This window comes from Pseudorasbora parva, chromosome 5, assembly GCF_024679245.1.
Source record: "Pseudorasbora parva isolate DD20220531a chromosome 5, ASM2467924v1, whole genome shotgun sequence".
NCBI lineage: Eukaryota > Metazoa > Chordata > Actinopteri > Cypriniformes > Gobionidae > Pseudorasbora > Pseudorasbora parva.
The window spans coordinates 17,442,268-17,461,468 of record NC_090176.1 but is presented as its reverse complement, the minus strand read 5'-3'; the positions used below and the strand labels follow the sequence as shown (position 1 = coordinate 17,461,468).

Here is a 19,201-nt window from a genome sequence, read left to right as displayed (position 1 = left end):
TGCAGTCCCCTCTGCTCACGCCTTCGTCCAGAGGTGTCGCTGCACATGGACCAGAGCCCGCGAGACTCTGCACCAGGCCAACCACTACACTCTGCCAATCGCCACCAGTAGAAGCCTCCCGTTTACGTCGTTGGTCAAAAAGTGGGGCTTTCTACCAAGAATATTCCGATCCACGCCGTTAGCAATAAGTTAGCTCCCAAATTTATTGGCCCGTTTACTGTCACCAAAATCATTAATCCGGTGGCAGTCTGCCTCAAACTTCCTCCAGTGTACAGGAGGATCCATTCTGTATTCCATGTTTCCAAATAAAAGCCTGTGTTTCATTCACATATTAATCCGCCGGTCCCGATTCCTCTACCGCCGTGACTCATAGATGGGGAACCAACATATTCAGTCAATCGTATCCTGGACTCGAGACGGAGGGGATGCGGATTTCAGTATTTGGTGGACTGGGAAGGTTACGGTCCAGAGGAGAGCAGTTGGGTTCCTGCTAGGGACATTCTGGATCACTCTCTTATTGATGATTTCAATCAACGTGTTAGCTTTTCAGGGAACGCCAGGGGGCATTCCTAGGGTAGGGGGTACTGTCACGGTTCATGAATTCACCCTCTCGCCCTGCACTGTGTCATGTGGTACGTGAGTATTGGTGTCTGTGTGTGGTGGTGGGGGGCGTGGCAGCTGATTATCACTCTGCTGATTACAGCACCAGTTGCCACTTGTTTCCTGGGTCTACTTATACCTAGTGTCTAGCGTCTTGTGTTTGTCAGATCGTTTGCTTTGTTCCCTGTGTGTGTGTGTGTGTGTGTGTGTGTGTGTTGGCATTCTCTCATTCTCCAGCAGGATCGTTGGTGTTACCTGAGCACAGACTTCGCTCTGTTCTCTCACGGAGGATCACTCTGCTTGTTCTCAGAGGATCGCTCTGCTCTGTTCATGCCTTTATTCCCGTGACAATTTCCCAGTACATTCAGCATCTGGTTTATATTCGCCATCTCAAACATTCTCAAAACTATAATTTCCTGCATCTTCAAAATCAATATTTTGATCGCGGACAGCTTCTTCCATCAAGTGACTGTCACACTAATATTTGATTGTGTTCAGCCCTTGCTCTGCAGTAAATCGCTGAGCCATTTCCAGTTTTCTGTCTGCAGTAAGTGAGTGAAACGTCACTTCATCATGCGTATCAGACAGTGCTTGTTCCTTGAGGAATAAAGGTGAATTGCACTTATTCCGTCATTAAAGATTCACTTATTGTTGTGCAGAAATAAATATAAGTACACTTTTACACAACTTGGGTCATTAGCGACCCTATACAAGCTAGGCATTTTTATAATTGTATTGTTTTTTCTTGTTATATTGTTCATAATAAATTGATTGAGGAAGACTAAGAAGGTTGATGTCTAACTTAAAAAAATAAATAAGGAGGAGGATAGTAAATGACATCCCGGTTTGCTAATGACCCGAGGTATGCATTAAGGGTTAATCTAAATGATGTAAAATGGGCAAACTGCTAATATCTGATGTATGCTATTGAAAAACACTTCCGTAATGTAAATGTTGTAAGTCTTCTGAAGGAAAACAATCACTTTGCATGATGAACAGGTATTCAAGCCTTTATTTACTCTAGAATCTAAACACTGATCAATTTCAATGTCAAATGTGGCACCATAAACCTCAAATCAAGAAGTTTGATCATGTAACAAGTAAAGTTTAAGGTTAGGTTGAAGTTTTAGGCTAATATGATAAATGATGACTATCTCTTTCAGAGATGCAACCACCCATTTGTGGTTAAAGAAGTGTTCAGTTACCATGTTAAGGTACAATGGCCGCTTATGTATTTCCATTAATTTAAGAGTGAATGTATTATGTTTAACATTTCAACTTTTTTTCACACATTTGTGATTTAAGTTGCATATTCCCACATGTGCTTTATATGCTTCATTGCAGCATCTTGATTAGAGTGAATCATTGGCTTCTCTCTGTGGCTTCCTGCTTGTCTTTTCCTGTCACCTATAATCGTCACTGGTTTACTTCAACAAGATGCGTTCAGTGTCATGAATTCTAAACTCAGTACTTTACTCTTCTGTTTATTGCATTATAACGTTTAAATAATCCTATTTTTAAACATGGTTTAAATAATACATTTGATTAATTTAAACTTAACTTTGCTAAGTAATTAGCTCAATTAATGGAAAGGCAGATCTACTTGTCTTGCCATTTACCAAACTATGTTCAAAAAGTTTTGAATTTTGTTATTAATATGTTGTACTTAAAATATTCTATTATACTTTGCACTTATTCTGAGTGCATATGCTGTATGTACACCATTTAAACATCTCTGAATTCAGTTTGATTAAAGGGTTTTGTTTCTAACTCTGATATTCATGTATTTCAAACACATGGCTGACAGTGTAAAATCATAAAAGTTATTCCACATTATTTAGTAATTATTATGTTACTTTAGGTTCAATAAACTCATCAGCTCTATTCGCCCGCTGTCTTCACTTCTTCCTTTACTAGTTGAGTCTCTGCATCACGTCTACAAGATACTGAGCGGACAGTACGATAGTTTATCCTCCTTCACAGCTCTTAAACTGAGTGTCTGTTATGGCAAATTTTCAGGCCAGGATTCTTCATCTGGATCTCTGTGTCGTCATTATTCTCCTGACTTACACAGGTACTGATTTAAGACCAACATTTCTTTAAACCCTGACTATTTTATGATGCCCTCGTCTCGAAGCTGATAAACAGGATTATGCTAGATGATATGAGTATAAAACTCAACATAGTTTGATGATAAAATAATTCACTTGGAGCTGTTGAAATATATATTGATTATATTGTATTTTAAAATAATGCTTTATTAATGTTAATGTTAATAAATAATGTTTTATTTTTATTTTATGTAATTCTTTAATCAGGTTAAAAGATCAAATCTCATCATGATTTTATCATCACTCAAGTTATGTAAAACTGCAGTAATTGTGATTTTCTATCTTTTCATCAGATTATTCCAAATCAGATAAAGAGCAAAGGATTCGGCAGCACATCAACAAAACAGTGTTTGTGGGAGAAACAGTTACACTTCACTGCAACAAAACCCTATTTGATGATGATTTCACATGGAAAATGAACAACTCTTCTATTTTTAGTTATGACTCGACCAGTAACAAAACTATGAGAAACTTCAGCTCAGACAGGATTCACATCAACCCAGCAGCTCCAAGAGAATTAAAAATATATCAAATACAAGCGTCTGATGCAGGAAACTACACTGTAAAAAGTAATTCAGGGTGTTGTCTGTAGGAATTTATTTTAAAAAGTATATTTATTCCAATAAATTGATTTTCTTTTATTTTTGAATTAATTTAAGTTTTACATAAGTAAAAAGTGTGAATGTTTTTGCAACTTATTATTACCTATCAAAAAAATGATTTCCCTGACCTTCACAATAAATTGTTTCTACAAAACTCTATTTAAGTGTTTATATCTAAAGTAAAACGTCACGACACGCCCACATGCTGCAGCAAAACAACGAACAAGATCGTTGCGCGTTGTCACCTGGCTGTACCGGACCAGTTTCGGGTTTCTGTGGAGTTTTTGAGGATCTTACAACGTGCAACCGATGTAAGTATAGCTATTTACATTGCATGTTAGGTTTTAGCCGAATGAGCACGCATTTTTTAACTAAAATGTAAAAGCGTCGCCTGTTTCAGACAGCATTAAGTTTGTCAGTTTTGCTGGCGCCGCATGAGGCCTACCGAAGGTCGTGAAATTAACAATAAAAGTTACGTTAACTGTTAGGTTTGTAGTTACTGTTATCCCCGCATGGCTGAAAAATATGAGGACATGACATAATATATTCCTGGTGTCTCTGCAACGTGGTATCATGAAAATTCGTAAATGTGTTGTTGTGTTGCAAAGCAGCTGTTTATGGACCTAGTCCGCTTCAACATTGTTTAATCAGTTTTTAAATGCTTTAACTTAATCTGTTGATATATTTGTCTGAAATATTTTGAAACCATTTGATCTAGTAAAAAGATTATATATTTATTTTGCGTTGCATTAACATCAATGATCCTGATATTTTCCTAAATAAACTTTTGTTTCATCTGTGTTGCTTCTTTAGAAGACCATCAAATCTATTGGGAGGAAAAGTTCATGGAGTAGGTAAGCTTTAAGCTTTGTAGGTTGAATTGAGATAAATGTTTCAGAGGTTTGTTGTTATCTGTCATTTAAAGGAATTAAGGTAACCAAAAGTCAGTTATTGAGTGTCAGGAAAAAAGGAACGGAAAAAAAAAAGTATCATCCCTTTCTGATTTTTGGATTGCATTAAAATGAAAGGTTGTCAATTCTTGTGTTCCAAATAACAGTTAAACAATTGATGTATTGCAGGTAAATGAAGAATTCCGAAGGTGTGCTGCAGTTCCACTAGAATCAGTGTTTATGTCCCAGCTGGACAAGTACTCTCCAAAACTTCTCGACCTGTTTAGTGCGAAGGGTGGAGCGGTTGGTCAACGCATCAATAACTTGTTAATGGAACTGATACAGGTGAGGCAAAAGTGGTAACAATGTTGAAGGGGCATATTCATACAATAAGTACTTTATTCTCTTGTCAATAGATGAATATTGCAAAAAACATTTTTGTTTACAGCTGCTAATTAATTTTAAATATAAAAGAAAGAAATATGCCGGTAAGCCCTGTTAAATAGGTAGTACAGACCCACACTGATAATTGCATTGTAGTTATATTGCCTGCAAGATTCAGTTTTTCATTATTCATTTGCCAACTATAGGATCCAAGTACCTCTGTGGTGAAGGAGAGACTCTGAGATGCGAAAACATGGGAGAGAGTGGGCAAGAGCTCATCTCTGACTACTATGTAAGTATTGTTTAAAAAGCATAGTTTTAATTTTTTTTGGGGGGGAAGCTTTTATTCCTCAGATATCAATCTTATGTCTGTCTGAGTTTAATACGGAGCTGGAGTTGAGGATTGGTTAGCTTGTCTAAGAACAAATACTATAATTGGGTGGAAATGGCTTGTCTGATGGCTCAGTCAAAAGTTCAAAAACACACCTACAAACAACCAAATGTCTGCACAGAAACCAGTTATCAAAATTAATCTTTTAATTAGTCTAATCAAAATTAGTCTTCCAGTGGCTAGTAAACTTGATTTAAAATATATTGTCATATTTTTCAACTGCAGCTTCACAGAAGTAAAATCCTTGTTTACATGAATGCAGGAGTTATTAATTATCTGCTGATATAATTGTAAGAGTGGCATTTTCAGATACTTTTACTTAACCACACCTATGTGTTACCAGCTGAACCCCTCTCCCCTTTAAGGATTTAGGCCTTGGAGGTGACTTGTGTATGTGATTTAGTCTCGCAGGTTGGTTGTGTCAAGTGAGACTGTACTGAAAGTTGTACTATGAAGCCAATTCAACAGGCCAGGCTTACTGTGCAGGAGCTGGCTCGACCAAACTTAAAACCTTTTGTGAACTTTTAATGTGTGATTTTATTGAAGGCTTTTGAAGATTGTTCTCTGTTGCCATTTATTGTTCTGTTTATGTCTCATACAGGGAAAAACAGAGAGCAGTGTGCACAAGGACTTGCGCAATATGCAGATATATGTCTGTCGTGAACCAGATGCAGTGGGCATCATCATTGAGGGAATCCTAGGGCATGTTGCCTGCTTCTGGGTATGACATATGCTCTGAACCTGCAGTATCCACCACAACTCTGCAAAACATCTGAGATGTTCCAAAGACTTTTTGTGGGACTTGACACACTGCGCCCAAAACCTTCCTCTTGATTCATGACATTAAAAAACAAACTTCTGATTTAGTTGGTCAAATGCCAGCCTCACACTCATAAATGGCAATCTTGTGTTTTTCAGAAGATTGTTCTGAATGTTTAATTGTTAATTGGCTAGTAGAATATGGCACAGATTGTACTTAAAATGTGTTCTTGTATTAATTTATTATGTTTTAATAAATATGAAAAGGTAATGTACTGTACATTTTATGTATCGCTCAGGTGAAGAGTCACTGTATTTTAATGTCAGTGTTAAGAGTACACAGATTGAACTTTGAAGGTGTTCAATGCTGCACTTAAAGATGAGGTCAGAAGTTTCTGTAATTTTTTATGTTACAAATGTTTACATTACCATTATTGTTACATTAAAATTGATTACAGAAAATGTACCCAATTGTTTATGACAGCTGTTATAGAGCAATAAACGTTGGAAACGAATACATCGCTTTCCTTATTTATTAAAGTTATGGCAATGGTAACTAATTATTTAAAGTGGATTAAGAAATAATTTGTCTAAATTAATGAGTAAATTAATTAATTAAAATAAAAACAATTTTTATTTTAAATTTTACTTATTTTAACTAAGTATGATTTGGTTGATATGCTGCTCATTAACACAATGGTTAAACTCAAATGTTTTACTTTAGCTTGTAGACTCTACTTAATTTTTTAGCATACAGTAAAATAGATAATACTGATTTTTACCAACTCAAAAAACCAAGAAGTTCACTAAACTTACAAAAAGTAGTTGGAAAATGTTGCCTTAATTTTTTTGAGTTTTATTTAAGTAACAGTTTTTACAGTGTACACCTGTAATCCAGCAATGATAAGATGGACATTAACAATAACAGGTTATTACATGATTTCAGTTTCTGGATTTGTTTTCTTTACAGACAAGTGCACTATAAGTAAGTTTTAACCAGTGACTAGTATCTAGTAGTGCCGGTTGACATCATCTGAGTTTGACTCTTTTCAGAAAACAGACCAGCGTCACCCAGAGAAATGCCGCTCTACATCATCATCATCATTGTCTCATGTTCTGGAGTCATTATGGTCTGTCTGATTATCACTATCAGCATCTGCATTCACAGGTGAGAGACATTCTTTTTGAATTTTATTTTTTTCAATTGGCTTTTATGAATATCCTTTAAATGTTTCACAAGTAGGCTATGCACACGTCACTATATTTCTATAAATCTCTCTTCAACTCAGACACACTTTTATGTCCCAGGGGTTGATTCTTATTAAAACAAACAGATTTGGGTAACCCTTTACAATACAGGAGAACTAATGTGCATTATCTCATAATCACCTAATGCACAGATAATCTTGCAATACTGTATGACTAAACACTAAACAACTAAATTATTATAATCACAAACCATTTCAACACTGTGTGAAAATGACCTATTTACATGTTAACACAATCTATATTTTATCATAATAATAATAATAATAATAATAATTCTATTTGATGAAAAATGTATCTGATGAGTGAAGAAAATAAAGAAAAGTCTGTATATTATACTTTGTACCATATACAGTCAAGCTGTAATTTAGTTCAATTATGGAAATGTGAAGATATTACTTAACCTGACATAAAGGCCTACATAAAATGCTAGCAATTAAATAAATCTAAGTAAGACAAAGGAGTTAGTCATTTTATTCCACAAATGTTTCAAATGTTTATACCACAGAATGCTATTAAACATAATAATTGTTTGAGATGTGATGGAAATAACTCTTTGGTTGAAATGTTCTTTACAGAATTAGTGATGCTCAGAAGGTTGTCTTAAATCATTTTATAATACTCGTTTATGTTCATGTTTAATAAGTTATTTCAAAAGATTTCTACTGATGAAGTATGTTTACGAGCCATTTAATTTGTAAAATTAAAAATAATAATAATGTAAATAGTGTTGTAGTACCAGTCTTGAGACCAGTCTTAAGACCCATTTTTGAAGGTTATGGTCTTTTATTGGTCTTGACATTTCTCCTCTGTCTTGTCTCGGTCTCGGACCAGTCCAGACCACAACTGCAAGGATATCACTAAATTGATCTGTCTAAATTGAAAGTATGATTTAACATCATTGAGATTTTTATGTACTTAAAATGCAATCAATAACGTGATGTGACTTCTTACTTTACTGTGGTGTTTAAAATCAATGCAGCATTGTGTTAAAAATGCCCCAAATTGATATAAAGGCCCACAAAATTCAGATATTTAGTTTTTTATATAACATAGAATATAATTAAGCAATATCACAATAGCAAGAGAGCTGTTTTCATGAATATGACTGCAAATTATATTGATTTATACAAATGTCCAAAAAACAAGAAGTTATTATTACATTGTAATATTACATTTGAAACTGTCTTTACTAATTGGGCAATGTTGCGTTATAAATGAATCAGCTGCGTTGAACAAATCAGTTGAATAAATGATTAATGTTAAATGAATGATGTTAAATAATGTTAATATTTTAATGTTAATTTAATCTGATCTTGTCTTGTCTTGACCTCGCACATGCTGGTCTTGGTCTTGACTTGGTATCTGTTTAGGTGTTCTTGACTACAACACTAAATACCACAAATTGAAATAAGGTTAAATCATTGTGGCGATTTTAAGATGAATGTTGCTAGTGTGATATTTCCTGGGCACATTTTAAGAGGGCTGTTTGTAAAAGTCCCCTGGGTGAAAAGAGGTCATAGTCATCTGCAGTAATTTATTAACAAGCCAGCAGAGGAATGCAGACATACAGTTCAAACAGCATACAAGAAGGCCAATATATATATATATATATATATATATATATATATATATATATATATATATATATATATATTTATGTTGTAGTCTGATAGGTATATCATAATAAACTAAACTGCATCATATGATGTGATAATGCTTCATCATTTAACAGGAAACAGATGCTGAATATGAAGTATGGTCTCAGTGAAACCGTTCAGGAGAATGTAAGTATATTTACCACACCACAGGCTATTCAGCACATACAGTAGACTCTTCCATATATTTTTTATAATGTACCCTAAGTTTTTATTGCAATGAAATGTGTATGTCAATCATACTATGACAAAAAACTGCTCTTAAGAGAATTAAAGGGTTAGTTCACCAAAAAAAAAAAAAATTATGTCATTAATGACTCACCCTAATGTTGTTCCACACCCGTAAGACCTCCGTTCATCTTTGGAATACAGTTTAAGATATTTTATATTTAGTCTGACAGCTTATCTAAGTCTATGCACAAATAAAGATTCAAGCGGTCATGAATCAGCGTATTGATTCATGATTCGGATCACCAATGTCACGTGATTTCAGCAGTTTGGCAGTTTGACACGCGATCCGAATCATGAATCAGCTTATTGATTTTGAATAATAAGAGAAGAGAAGACAATGCTGAATAAAGTCTTAGTTTTTGTTATTTTTGGACCAAAATGTATTTCCGATGCTTCAAGAGATTCTACTGACTAACTGATGTCACATAGTGATTACTTTGCAGAGGTGGACAGTGACTAAGCACATTTCCTTGAGTCCTGTACTTAAGTACACTTTTTGAGTATATGTACTTTACTTGAGTATAATTTTTCTGGAAACTTATGACTTTAACTTCACTACATTTGAAAGACAAATATCATACTTTTTACTCCACTACATTTCTATCAAGGTCCTCAAAGTCGAAAGTCATTTCCGTAGAAGCTTTGAAAGTCAGTGGATGATTTTTTTCTTCTTTAAAAGGTGTTTGGGTTTTTGCAGAAAGCCTTTCAGGAATCACTCTTGTAGAGTCACGTGAAGTTTAATGATTGATTTCACAGCATTTTTTTTTTTTAACACTGATCAGTTTATAGCAAAATGGAAGAAGACGGATGTCAAAAAGTTCATTTTAGCGAGTATTCACATAAACAAAGTTGATGATGTCTTAAGTTTAGGTAAACCGTTGGAGAATATCAGATGTGTATCAGTGTATTGGATCTGTGCATTCAGCCTTAAAGGTGCACTATGTAGTATTTTTGCAGTAAAATATCCAAAAACCACTAGGCCGGTATTATATATTTTGTTCAGTTGAGTACTTAAAATATCCCAAATGTTTCCAACTATTTGTAAATTGTGAGAAAATTGCTATTTTAACCAAGGACCGGGACGTTTCAGCATAGCGTTTGAGGAAGTCTCCTGTCAATTGCGTCATATCTGCGCTACCCTCGGTTTCGGCTTTTATTTGGCAGGAGCGCTTTACTCTTAGCAGTGTGAACCAGTGAACGCACAGAGTAACGTCATAACATCATTTCAACACACTTAAATGTATCTAATATGACAAACAGAGCTCATTAAACATTACCTCATAATCATAACCGGAAGAGCAGATCAGTGCAGGCGCCTGGCGACTGTGTACCGTCCCGTCATAATAAAAGCCCCGGTGTTCGCGAGGTGGATATTTGTTTAACAATTGCTCCAACAGCCGTGCTCAGCTCCACAACACTCTGTCCTGCTCCGCTTCATACTATAGTAACGTTAATAACCGGATGCATGAACGTGATTTCTGCCCGGTCCTATTTTCCACCGGCTGTGAGGTGAAGACCACATGTCCCAAGATGCTGCGCTCAATATTTGTGTCATCAAACTATGCATTTGTTTCGAATAGGCGCTCTCTAGCAAACGGAAAGTTGCATAGTGCACCTTTAAAGTGACAGCAGCTTTGTAACTTTTATACAAGTATTTAAATGAGTTTAAGTTAGTTGTATGCTAGTGTTGGATGGAGCATCACTAACTGGCTTAAACCATGATGGCATAATGTGCATTTATACAACAAAAATAAAATAATGCGTTGACATAAAAAAGGAAATTTACTTTTGATACTTAAGTACTTTTAAAAACAAATACTTCTGTATTTTTACTTAAGTAAAAATCTGTTTTTACAACTTTCATTTGTAACGGAGTAATATTTGACCAGTAGTACTTTTACTTTTACTCAACTAATGAAGTTGTGTACTTTGTCCACCTCTGCTACTTTGATGATGTACAGTATACCCTTTATTACCTTTCTGGACATGGAGAGTATAGTGTGGTTAAACTTAGATAAGCTCTCGGACTAAATATAAAATATCTTAAACTGTGTTCCAAAGATGACCGGAGGTCTTACAGGTGTGGAACAACATAAATTTCATTTATGGGTGAACTAGCCCTTTAACGCCTTTCACCCTCATCCTACATTCATGCTTTAAAATTATTTTGGTGGGTCTTGTACTTGACTATGTGGGTCCTGGAATGGAAATGTTTTGGAACCCCTGCAGTAAAAGATCTGTTAAATATTGCATATTTTCACACATTTTATGTTGTGTGCATGATCTGCACAGGTGAAGATGATCTCTGACTGTGACAAACACACATTAACAGCCTGTGTAAGTCAGTTCAACATGACACACACCTCCATCGTGTTCACCACATCATGATGTCTGTTCACAGACGCCATCTATCACTGGCCACAACTGCTGCAAAACATAACCAACTGAGACATACACACACGCACGCACACACACACTATTCGATGGAAAAAATACTTTGTAAAAATACTTCTGAATCTAATTGAAAACTGGAACTGAATTGCCTGTTGTGTGTGTTTGACTTGCTTTATCTTTGTTTTCATCAGGTCTACAGTCTTTATACAGATTCATGAACATGATCTTTCCTTCTCAAGACACAAGTTTATGTGTCTGTCGCTGATCAGATGAACATCTCAATACAGGAAGATGTTTGTCAGTCGTTTTCATCAGTTAGAGAATGGGACCATCTCAATAATATGTACACATACAGCCTAAATGGATTTGTCAGAGTATGTGTTTTTGTCCTTAAATTTGCTTATTTGATTAAAATATCTACCAAATAAATGCCTTTATTGTTATTTTACAGAGTAATGTGAATTTTAATAAGGATATTCCTTACTAGATACTATCATTTACCATTTTCCATATAATCAGGGTGTTGCCAGGAGAAAAGAATACAAAAAAGATCTGACGGTAAACAAAGTGATTGAATTATGGTTTGTTGCAAAATAACCATTTAATAATTTTGGGCTTTAACATTACTTTATTATTCATTTATTACTAATTTACTTTAATCTGCAAGACTGATCACACTGGTGTGATCGTATAGTTGAAAGGGTTATGAGACAGCAAACTGTTATTAAAGTGGTTAAAACCTGGCCGGAGAGAGCATCCTCACACCTGCAAGACTGCTTTCAAAGCACTGTTTGGAGTCTGTTTTCGAATACATATACTGTGATATTTTATATTAGATGCGGTGTGGAAAGTGTCACCATCAACGCACATCCACGTTTACCCAAACAGGAAGCCATGGATGACTTAGGAGGTCTAACTTCTTCTGAAAGCCTGTAATGCAGCTTTTAGATCTAGTAATAAATACAGCACTTCAAGACACAAACTCAATAGAGGGATAAAATCAGCTATAGCCTACAAGGAGAAAATTGAGGATCACTTTTATTTCAGAGACACAGCACGCATGTGGCAGGGTATGCATCATATAACCAACTTCAGGGGCAGCAGAGAACCAGTAATAGCATGCAGCACCATGTTTGCTGAGGAACTGAATTGCTTCTTTGCCCAATTTGAGAGAAGACCGGACAACGCAGCTTCACAACATCTAGATTCTGCCGACTGCACATTCACCCTCCAGACACAAGGTTAAGCGATTCCTGAGAACTGTGAATGCCAAGGAGGCAGGTGGACCAGATGGGATCCCAGGCAGGCTTCTCCGGGACTGTGTCCATCAGCTTGCAGAGGTTTTCAACAGATATCTTTAATTTCTCAATTGCACATGCTGTTGTAACCAAACTGCCACCATCTTCCTAGTGCCCAAGCAGTACAACATTACTTCCCTGAATGACTACACTGTCAGAAAAAAGGTACATTGCTGTCACTGGGGTGGTACCCTAAGGTACAAAACCGAAAAGATACTACGTACCTTTAAGGTACTAATAGGCACTCTTAAAGTATGGATATGTACTTTTTAAGGTACTAATATGTACCATTTCCACAGAGATCTACCTTTTCACTTTTGTACTTTATACTTTTGTACCTTTTTTTGTAGACCAATAGCACTTACACCTATCATACCCAAATGCTTGGAAAGACTCATTCTAGGATACATCACATCTGCACTTCTTCCCACTTTAGACCCCCATCAATATGTATACAGGTCAAATAGATCCACAGAGGATGCAATAAATACTGCTTTCTACACTGCACTGAAACATCTGGAGAACAAGGATATATTTGTACCTCTGCTTTTAATACCAAAAGTTGGCCTTAGCAACCAACTGTTTTTGTGTGGATCAAGGACTTTCTCAGTGAACACTCACAGAGTGTGAGACTGGGCACGCACAGCTGAAAGAGCAGAGGGTCATAAAAACCTCACAAAAAATCATTGGTCTTCCACTGCCAACGAAGCCTGATTTATTTAATTGTGTGTGAGTTTTCATTACGAATGCTATATAGAGATAAAAAAGGAAAGAAAAGGGTTAACATGTGCTTTAGCATGGTAACGAGGAGTCATCAATTGTCTTAACTCCTTATTGTAACAAACACTAGTTAAACAAATACAATTTGCTGCTGTTACTTTTCATAAGGCCAAGTACACGTTAGAAGCTTCTTGAATTATTGATTAAACAACTGATTTTCCCCATGTGTAAAATGTGTTCTGCTAATACTCTAGATAAACATGGCTTTCAGATATTTGAAAAGATGACAGAAAATGTACATTTTCAAAATAAGGACATTTTAAGTACAGTTAGTTTGACCTATGATAGCGCTTCAATTTAGAAAATTCTGTCAAACTGATACGTTTTTTTGGGGCTTAAATAAAATAAAATACATCATATCCTATTTGTAAACAAGTTAAATAGGCTATTACTTTTTTTGCAGCTATTATAATTGCATGTGTGGATGATACCACAAAAGAACAAATACAGTACATTAATAAATAAATCTCACAAGGAAGCATGGCCCGGGACCCTGCTAAAAGATTCACACTTCAACTTCACACTTTTTTCTATGTGCGCATGAATTGTACAGGCAAAGATGATCTTTCACTGTAACAAACATGTACTGTGTAAGTCAGTTCAACTTGACACCCACCTACACACCTCCACCATGTTCACCAGGTTTCTTAACTGCCTCCATCTATCACCGGCCACAACTGCTGCAAAACATAACAAATATCACTGACACACTTGATGGAAAAATGTTGTGCAATCAAACTACTTCTTTGTAAAATTTTGTTCCATCTATTGAAAATAGTTTTTTTTATAAATGAACAACTATAAATATAGGTTATCACTTATAAGTTGAAGTTGCACAACAGTTTTGAACTGGAGCTGAATGTCACAGGGTGTTTTGGTGTAGGTTCATGCTTCATGTTTTTGAGTTTATCATACTCACTGGGATGTTTTGTCATGCACTTCCTGGTTGTGTCATGTGATTCTATGTCCTCATGTGTTCCTGCCACGTGTTCCTGTGTCATGTCGTTCACAGGTGGGTCTTGTCCAGTCATTAGTCTGTGTATTAATGCTGCCTACACGTGCTATCGGAAATTTGATAATTCCCACTTCTGAAGTCGTGATTACGAGCTCATCGCATTCAAATTTTGAAATGTGAGGGTTCATGTGCAATTTTTACCTAGAAAACTCGTAAATACGATAATTCCGAGCATTAAGCCCTCATGTTGCCATAGTCTTTGTTGTTATGTGTCTGTCACTCTTCTAATTAGCATTTCAATACAGGAAGATGTTTGTAAATCATTGTCATGGGTTAGAGAATGGGGCCGCAGCAATAATAAAGAAAAATGAGAAATCTAGTTGAAATCTAATTTTCCATGCATTAATCTAAACTAAACAAAAAAGTATAAAAGGGCCATTTGATTGTTTCTCTTAATTCCATTACAAATAGGAAATGAACTGTTAAGATGGTGCTCCGTTTGACTTTTCTGACATCCTTTACTCTTCCCTGATGATGACCTCTGGCCTACTTTCTATAAGATCTGAATTTCTGTGGTTTGAATTTCAGAATATTGAATTTGATAATCTGAATTTCTTCTTCCACGTCCCTAGAGCCAGTTTCCGTGTCCAGAGATCGGGTCGTTGGGGGCCTCGCCTTCGACTGCTGCCCGATCCACTACGCACCGGCCCCTTATGATCCCTCCTGCAGGTGGTGAGCCCACAGGAGGGCGGCCCCACGTCGCTCTTTCGGGCTGAGCCCAGCCGGGCCCCGTGGGGGAAGGCCCGGCCATCAGGCGCTCGCATACGAGCCCCAACCCCGGGCCTGGCTCTCTTCTAGGTGGAGAGTTCTTGCCTCAAGTGGAGGAGTTTAAGTATCTTGGGGTCTTGTTCACGAGTGAGGGAAGGATGGAACGGGAGATTGACAGACGGATCGGTGCAGCATCTGCAGTAATGTGGGAGATGTACCGATCTGTCATGGTGAAGAAGGAGCTGAGCCGTAAGGCGAAGCTCTCGATTTACTGGTTATTCTACGTTCCTACTCTCACCTATGGTCATGAGCTGTGGGTCATGACCGAAAGGACAAGATCCCGGATACAGGCGGCTGAAATGAGCTTTCTCCGCAGGGTGGCCGGGCGCTCCCTTAGAGATAGGGTGAGAAGCTTGGTCACTCGGGAGGAGCTCAGAGTAGAGACGTTACTCCTTCACATCGAGTGGAGCCAGCTGATGTGGCCCGGGCATCTATATCGGATGCCTCCTGGACACCTTCCCAGGGAGGTGTTCCGGGCACGTCCCACCGGGAGGAGGCCCTGGGGAAGACCCAGGACACGCTGGAGGGATTATGTCTCCCGGCTGGCCTGGGAACGCCTCGGGGTTCCCCCGGAGGAGCTGGAGGAAGTGGCTAGGGAGAAGGAAGTCTGGGCGTCTCTGCTTAGACTGTTGCCCCCGCGACCCGGCCCCGGATAAGCGGAAGATAAAGGATAGATGGGATGGATGGATGAATTTCTTCTTCATCTGAAATCTTTAATCTGTATTTTTTTTTAAAACTGAATATTTCCAGTCTATTAATTCAGAACAAAATATCTGCTGTTTGAAAATACATGTCTACACAATTTTGACATTAAAAAAAAACATTTTAGATGTGTTCAATTTCAAATGTTCTATATTCAACATTTAAAATTTAAAATTCAGAACTGTGTAAAATGCAACATAATATTCAATTTTGTTAGATTACACTTGTCAATAATGCGGATTTATACAATTCAAATTCAGATCATTTTGTCATATTTCTAGTTTCTGAAAACGTTATGTTCTTAGGCAAGACACTGAAACAAAATAAACATAAAATAGGTATTTAACATATTTTTACCTTCTCTATTTCACATAAATATATCACACTTGTGTTTGGATGTGCTTGTTTTGGATAAACCATTAAATAATTCAGATTTTTTTTTTTCAGTGATACCTTTTTCTAAATTCTAAATATATATATATATATATATTTTTTTTTTTAAATGAAGGTGGGACATCACACTTAAAGGAAGTGTAGGTAAGATTGTGGCCAAAACTGGTCGAAAAATGTCAAAGATCAGTTCCCTTAACACACACTAAATCCTAAATACAGCTCTATAAACAAGTAATCTTTAATGCTTCAGATCAATAATTATTAATTAATTCCCTTCATTCAGCATGTCCAGGAACTCATGTCACCTTACATAATGCAATGCAGAGGAAAACTTTGCAGTGTACAGTAAATTAATAATAAGATATAATGTATAATTTTGTACTAAAACGTAAAGTGTTGCACATTTTATGGTTGCAGAAATAAGTATGTGTAGTTTGTAAATTGTTTTCAACTGTTTTTGTTCTTTCTTCTTAATCTCTTAATTAGAAGTGCCGCAAAGGAACTACTGAACAGATATTTAGAGGTTTAGTTTAAAGTGCAAGTATTAATAAATGTGTAAATAAAGCTCTTTGCAACCCAAATTTTGTAGTGTCCCATCAGGTAATCAAAAATGATATGCACACCTGCGGTCTTCACACCCGAGGAAACACCATCGGCTAAACACAGGATATAGGTTAGGTAAATATAAGTGGTCAAGTGCAAAGACCACAAATCTGTGTATTGGGACAGGCCCACAGTAAAAAAACAAAAAAAACAAAACACCAAAGCATCATGAAGCTCCAAGCAACGCACAGACTAAAAGCCCTACTGGAACATTGTATTTGAGTGGAGTGACAGATTTACCCCTCCTGCTCAAAACGCTCTGTGCAAACAACATGTGGTGGAAAGATACACACATGCATGATATAATACCAACAACAACAACAAAAACAAAATTTTAACCTGTTTCCAAACCAAAATCGTAGATGCCCAGACAGTGTGCAAATATAGTTATTTGCATCTGTTGTAAGCATTCATGATGAAATTATATGAATCCCATATAGCCTAACATTAATGTGCTGCAGCAAGCATGTGATTTATGTCGATTTCCTATAAAGGTTGTCCAAAAAGGTAGCTAGAAGAATATAAATACTCTATATGATAAGCTTAATTTGTGCTGGATATCAGACCTGTCAGGGTGATGTTCCGTTTCATGATTGTTTTCATTGTATTTTATATTTGCCTGTTTTTTATTTTCAATACTTTGCGTTTTAAAATAAACTTGTTCTTTAGTTGCTATGTAATATGTCAGTTGCTTCTGATTAAGTGTTAAAAGCAGTTGCAAATGTTGTACAAAATACACATATTATCCAGCAGCCATATCACCCTGTAGCCCAAGACTGGTTTCCCACTGAAGCTAAGCAGGGCTGAGCCTGGTCAGTACCTGGATGGGAGACCAACTGGGAAAACCAGGTAGCTGCTGGTAGAGGTGTTAGTGAGGCCAGCAGGGGGCGCTCACCCTGTGGTCTGTGTGGGTCCTAACACCCCAGTATAGCGATGGGGACACTATACTGACAAAGAGCACCGTCTTTCGGATGAGACGTTAAACCGAGGTCCTGAACCGAGGTTAAACCGGCGCTTTGAGTGCCTTGAAAAGCGCTATATAAATCGAACGCATTATTATTATTATTATTATTATTATTATATAGCATACTCAGAGAGTGAGGCCGCTCCGAAGTGGTATTTAAGACAGTGTGGGTTTAGTGTGCATTAGGGGCACTAAATTGCACTGCACTTTGGTATTTTTAAAACATGAGACAGTCTTGCGGACGTCGTGTACATGCTCTTAAATGGCCAAGACTTCAAGTGTGGGTATTTGTAACGGTGGCTGTTTCAGAGGAACGAGAGTTTGATTCAGATGAAGCGAACATTTATTCAGACAAACATAATCAAACTATATCCAAAACTGATTAATCCAGACACGGGCAAGGAAGGCAAACAAAACTGACAACAAACACACACACATAGCATCCATATGACAACACCAAGGGGCCTATTGCACAAAAATAGGATAATGGATTAAGCAGGGAATATCTTGCCGGGATACGTTATCATTATCATTCTTGGTGTGAGTGTGCCTTCAGGGTACGTTTACATGACAGCAGTGAACTAAATTTTGCATACAGATGACAAGATCACCAAGATATCCCGGCTTAATCCCTTATCCTAGTTTGTGCAATAGGCCCCAGACAAGGAACATGAGAAACACTGGGGTATATACACATGGGGTGATTGGAAAACAAGACACACCTGAGAACAATTAAAGGACTAATCAACAACAACAAAAAACTACAATGGACTACAAAACATAGCCTAACAGGCCAGACCCACATCAAGATGTTTGGTCTGGAAACTCACCATTGACAGGGCTCAATCTGAGGGGCGGATAAACGGTTGTCTTTCAAACTCCCTCTGCACGGCGTGTGCGCAATTGGATAGCGCTACACCCAACCAGAGCAACGAAGGTGAAGCGGAGCTAGTTGACAGATTAAACTTTCACCGTATCCGGTCGGAAAACTCATCTTCCCGAACACATCTTCCCTTTTTAAGAATGACTTCAGTGCTGTTCTTTGTTCTTTTATCAGAGAAAAGCTTAAGTCTTCCAGACTCGCGGCCAAAACCGATTCAAAAGACCGCCGTTCACCAGCTTCTTTGTTTACAAGTAACAAAACCGTTGCAACTCTGCCGTCATTATGTTAAGCCCCGCCCACCGACTCTATACACGATGTGATTGGCCTGACCAGAGTTTGTTTTTTCCAGCTCACAAGTCTATGAAGAGTTGCTAGATGACACTCGGCGAAAATATGATTTGCTGCCGCTAGGCTGCGTCTAGATTTCTAGATTAAGGAAACATGGCACTAAGACAGGAAATACAAAACAAATCCAGTTACCTGTTCCATAAAGGAGGTTAAGGGAAAAC

At 37.1% G+C, this 19,201-nt stretch overlaps 1 protein-coding gene, 1 long non-coding RNA gene and 1 pseudogene across 2 annotated transcripts in view; all 3 read left to right on the top strand.

Moving 5' to 3' along the window:
* LOC137075850 (uncharacterized) overlaps positions 1 to 8,835 on the top strand; it is a 30,442-nt gene extending 21,607 nt beyond the window's left edge. The window contains exons 4-5 of the mRNA XM_067444802.1: positions 6,791 to 6,905; positions 8,739 to 8,835. Of these exons, the coding sequence (XP_067300903.1) occupies positions 6,791 to 6,905; positions 8,739 to 8,835 (212 nt within the window). The remainder of the gene's footprint in view (positions 1 to 6,790; positions 6,906 to 8,738) is intronic.
* On the top strand, positions 3,295 to 6,254 carry LOC137075997 (uncharacterized). The gene is made up of 5 exons (XR_010905150.1): positions 3,295 to 3,624; positions 4,127 to 4,167; positions 4,393 to 4,548; positions 4,794 to 4,879; positions 5,580 to 6,254. It is a non-coding gene; the product is annotated as an uncharacterized lncRNA (long non-coding RNA).
* Positions 8,836 to 17,590: 8,755 nt separating the features above from the next.
* LOC137076228 (5S ribosomal RNA) lies at positions 17,591 to 17,707 on the top strand (annotated as a pseudogene).
* Positions 17,708 to 19,201: the final 1,494 nt, after the last annotated feature.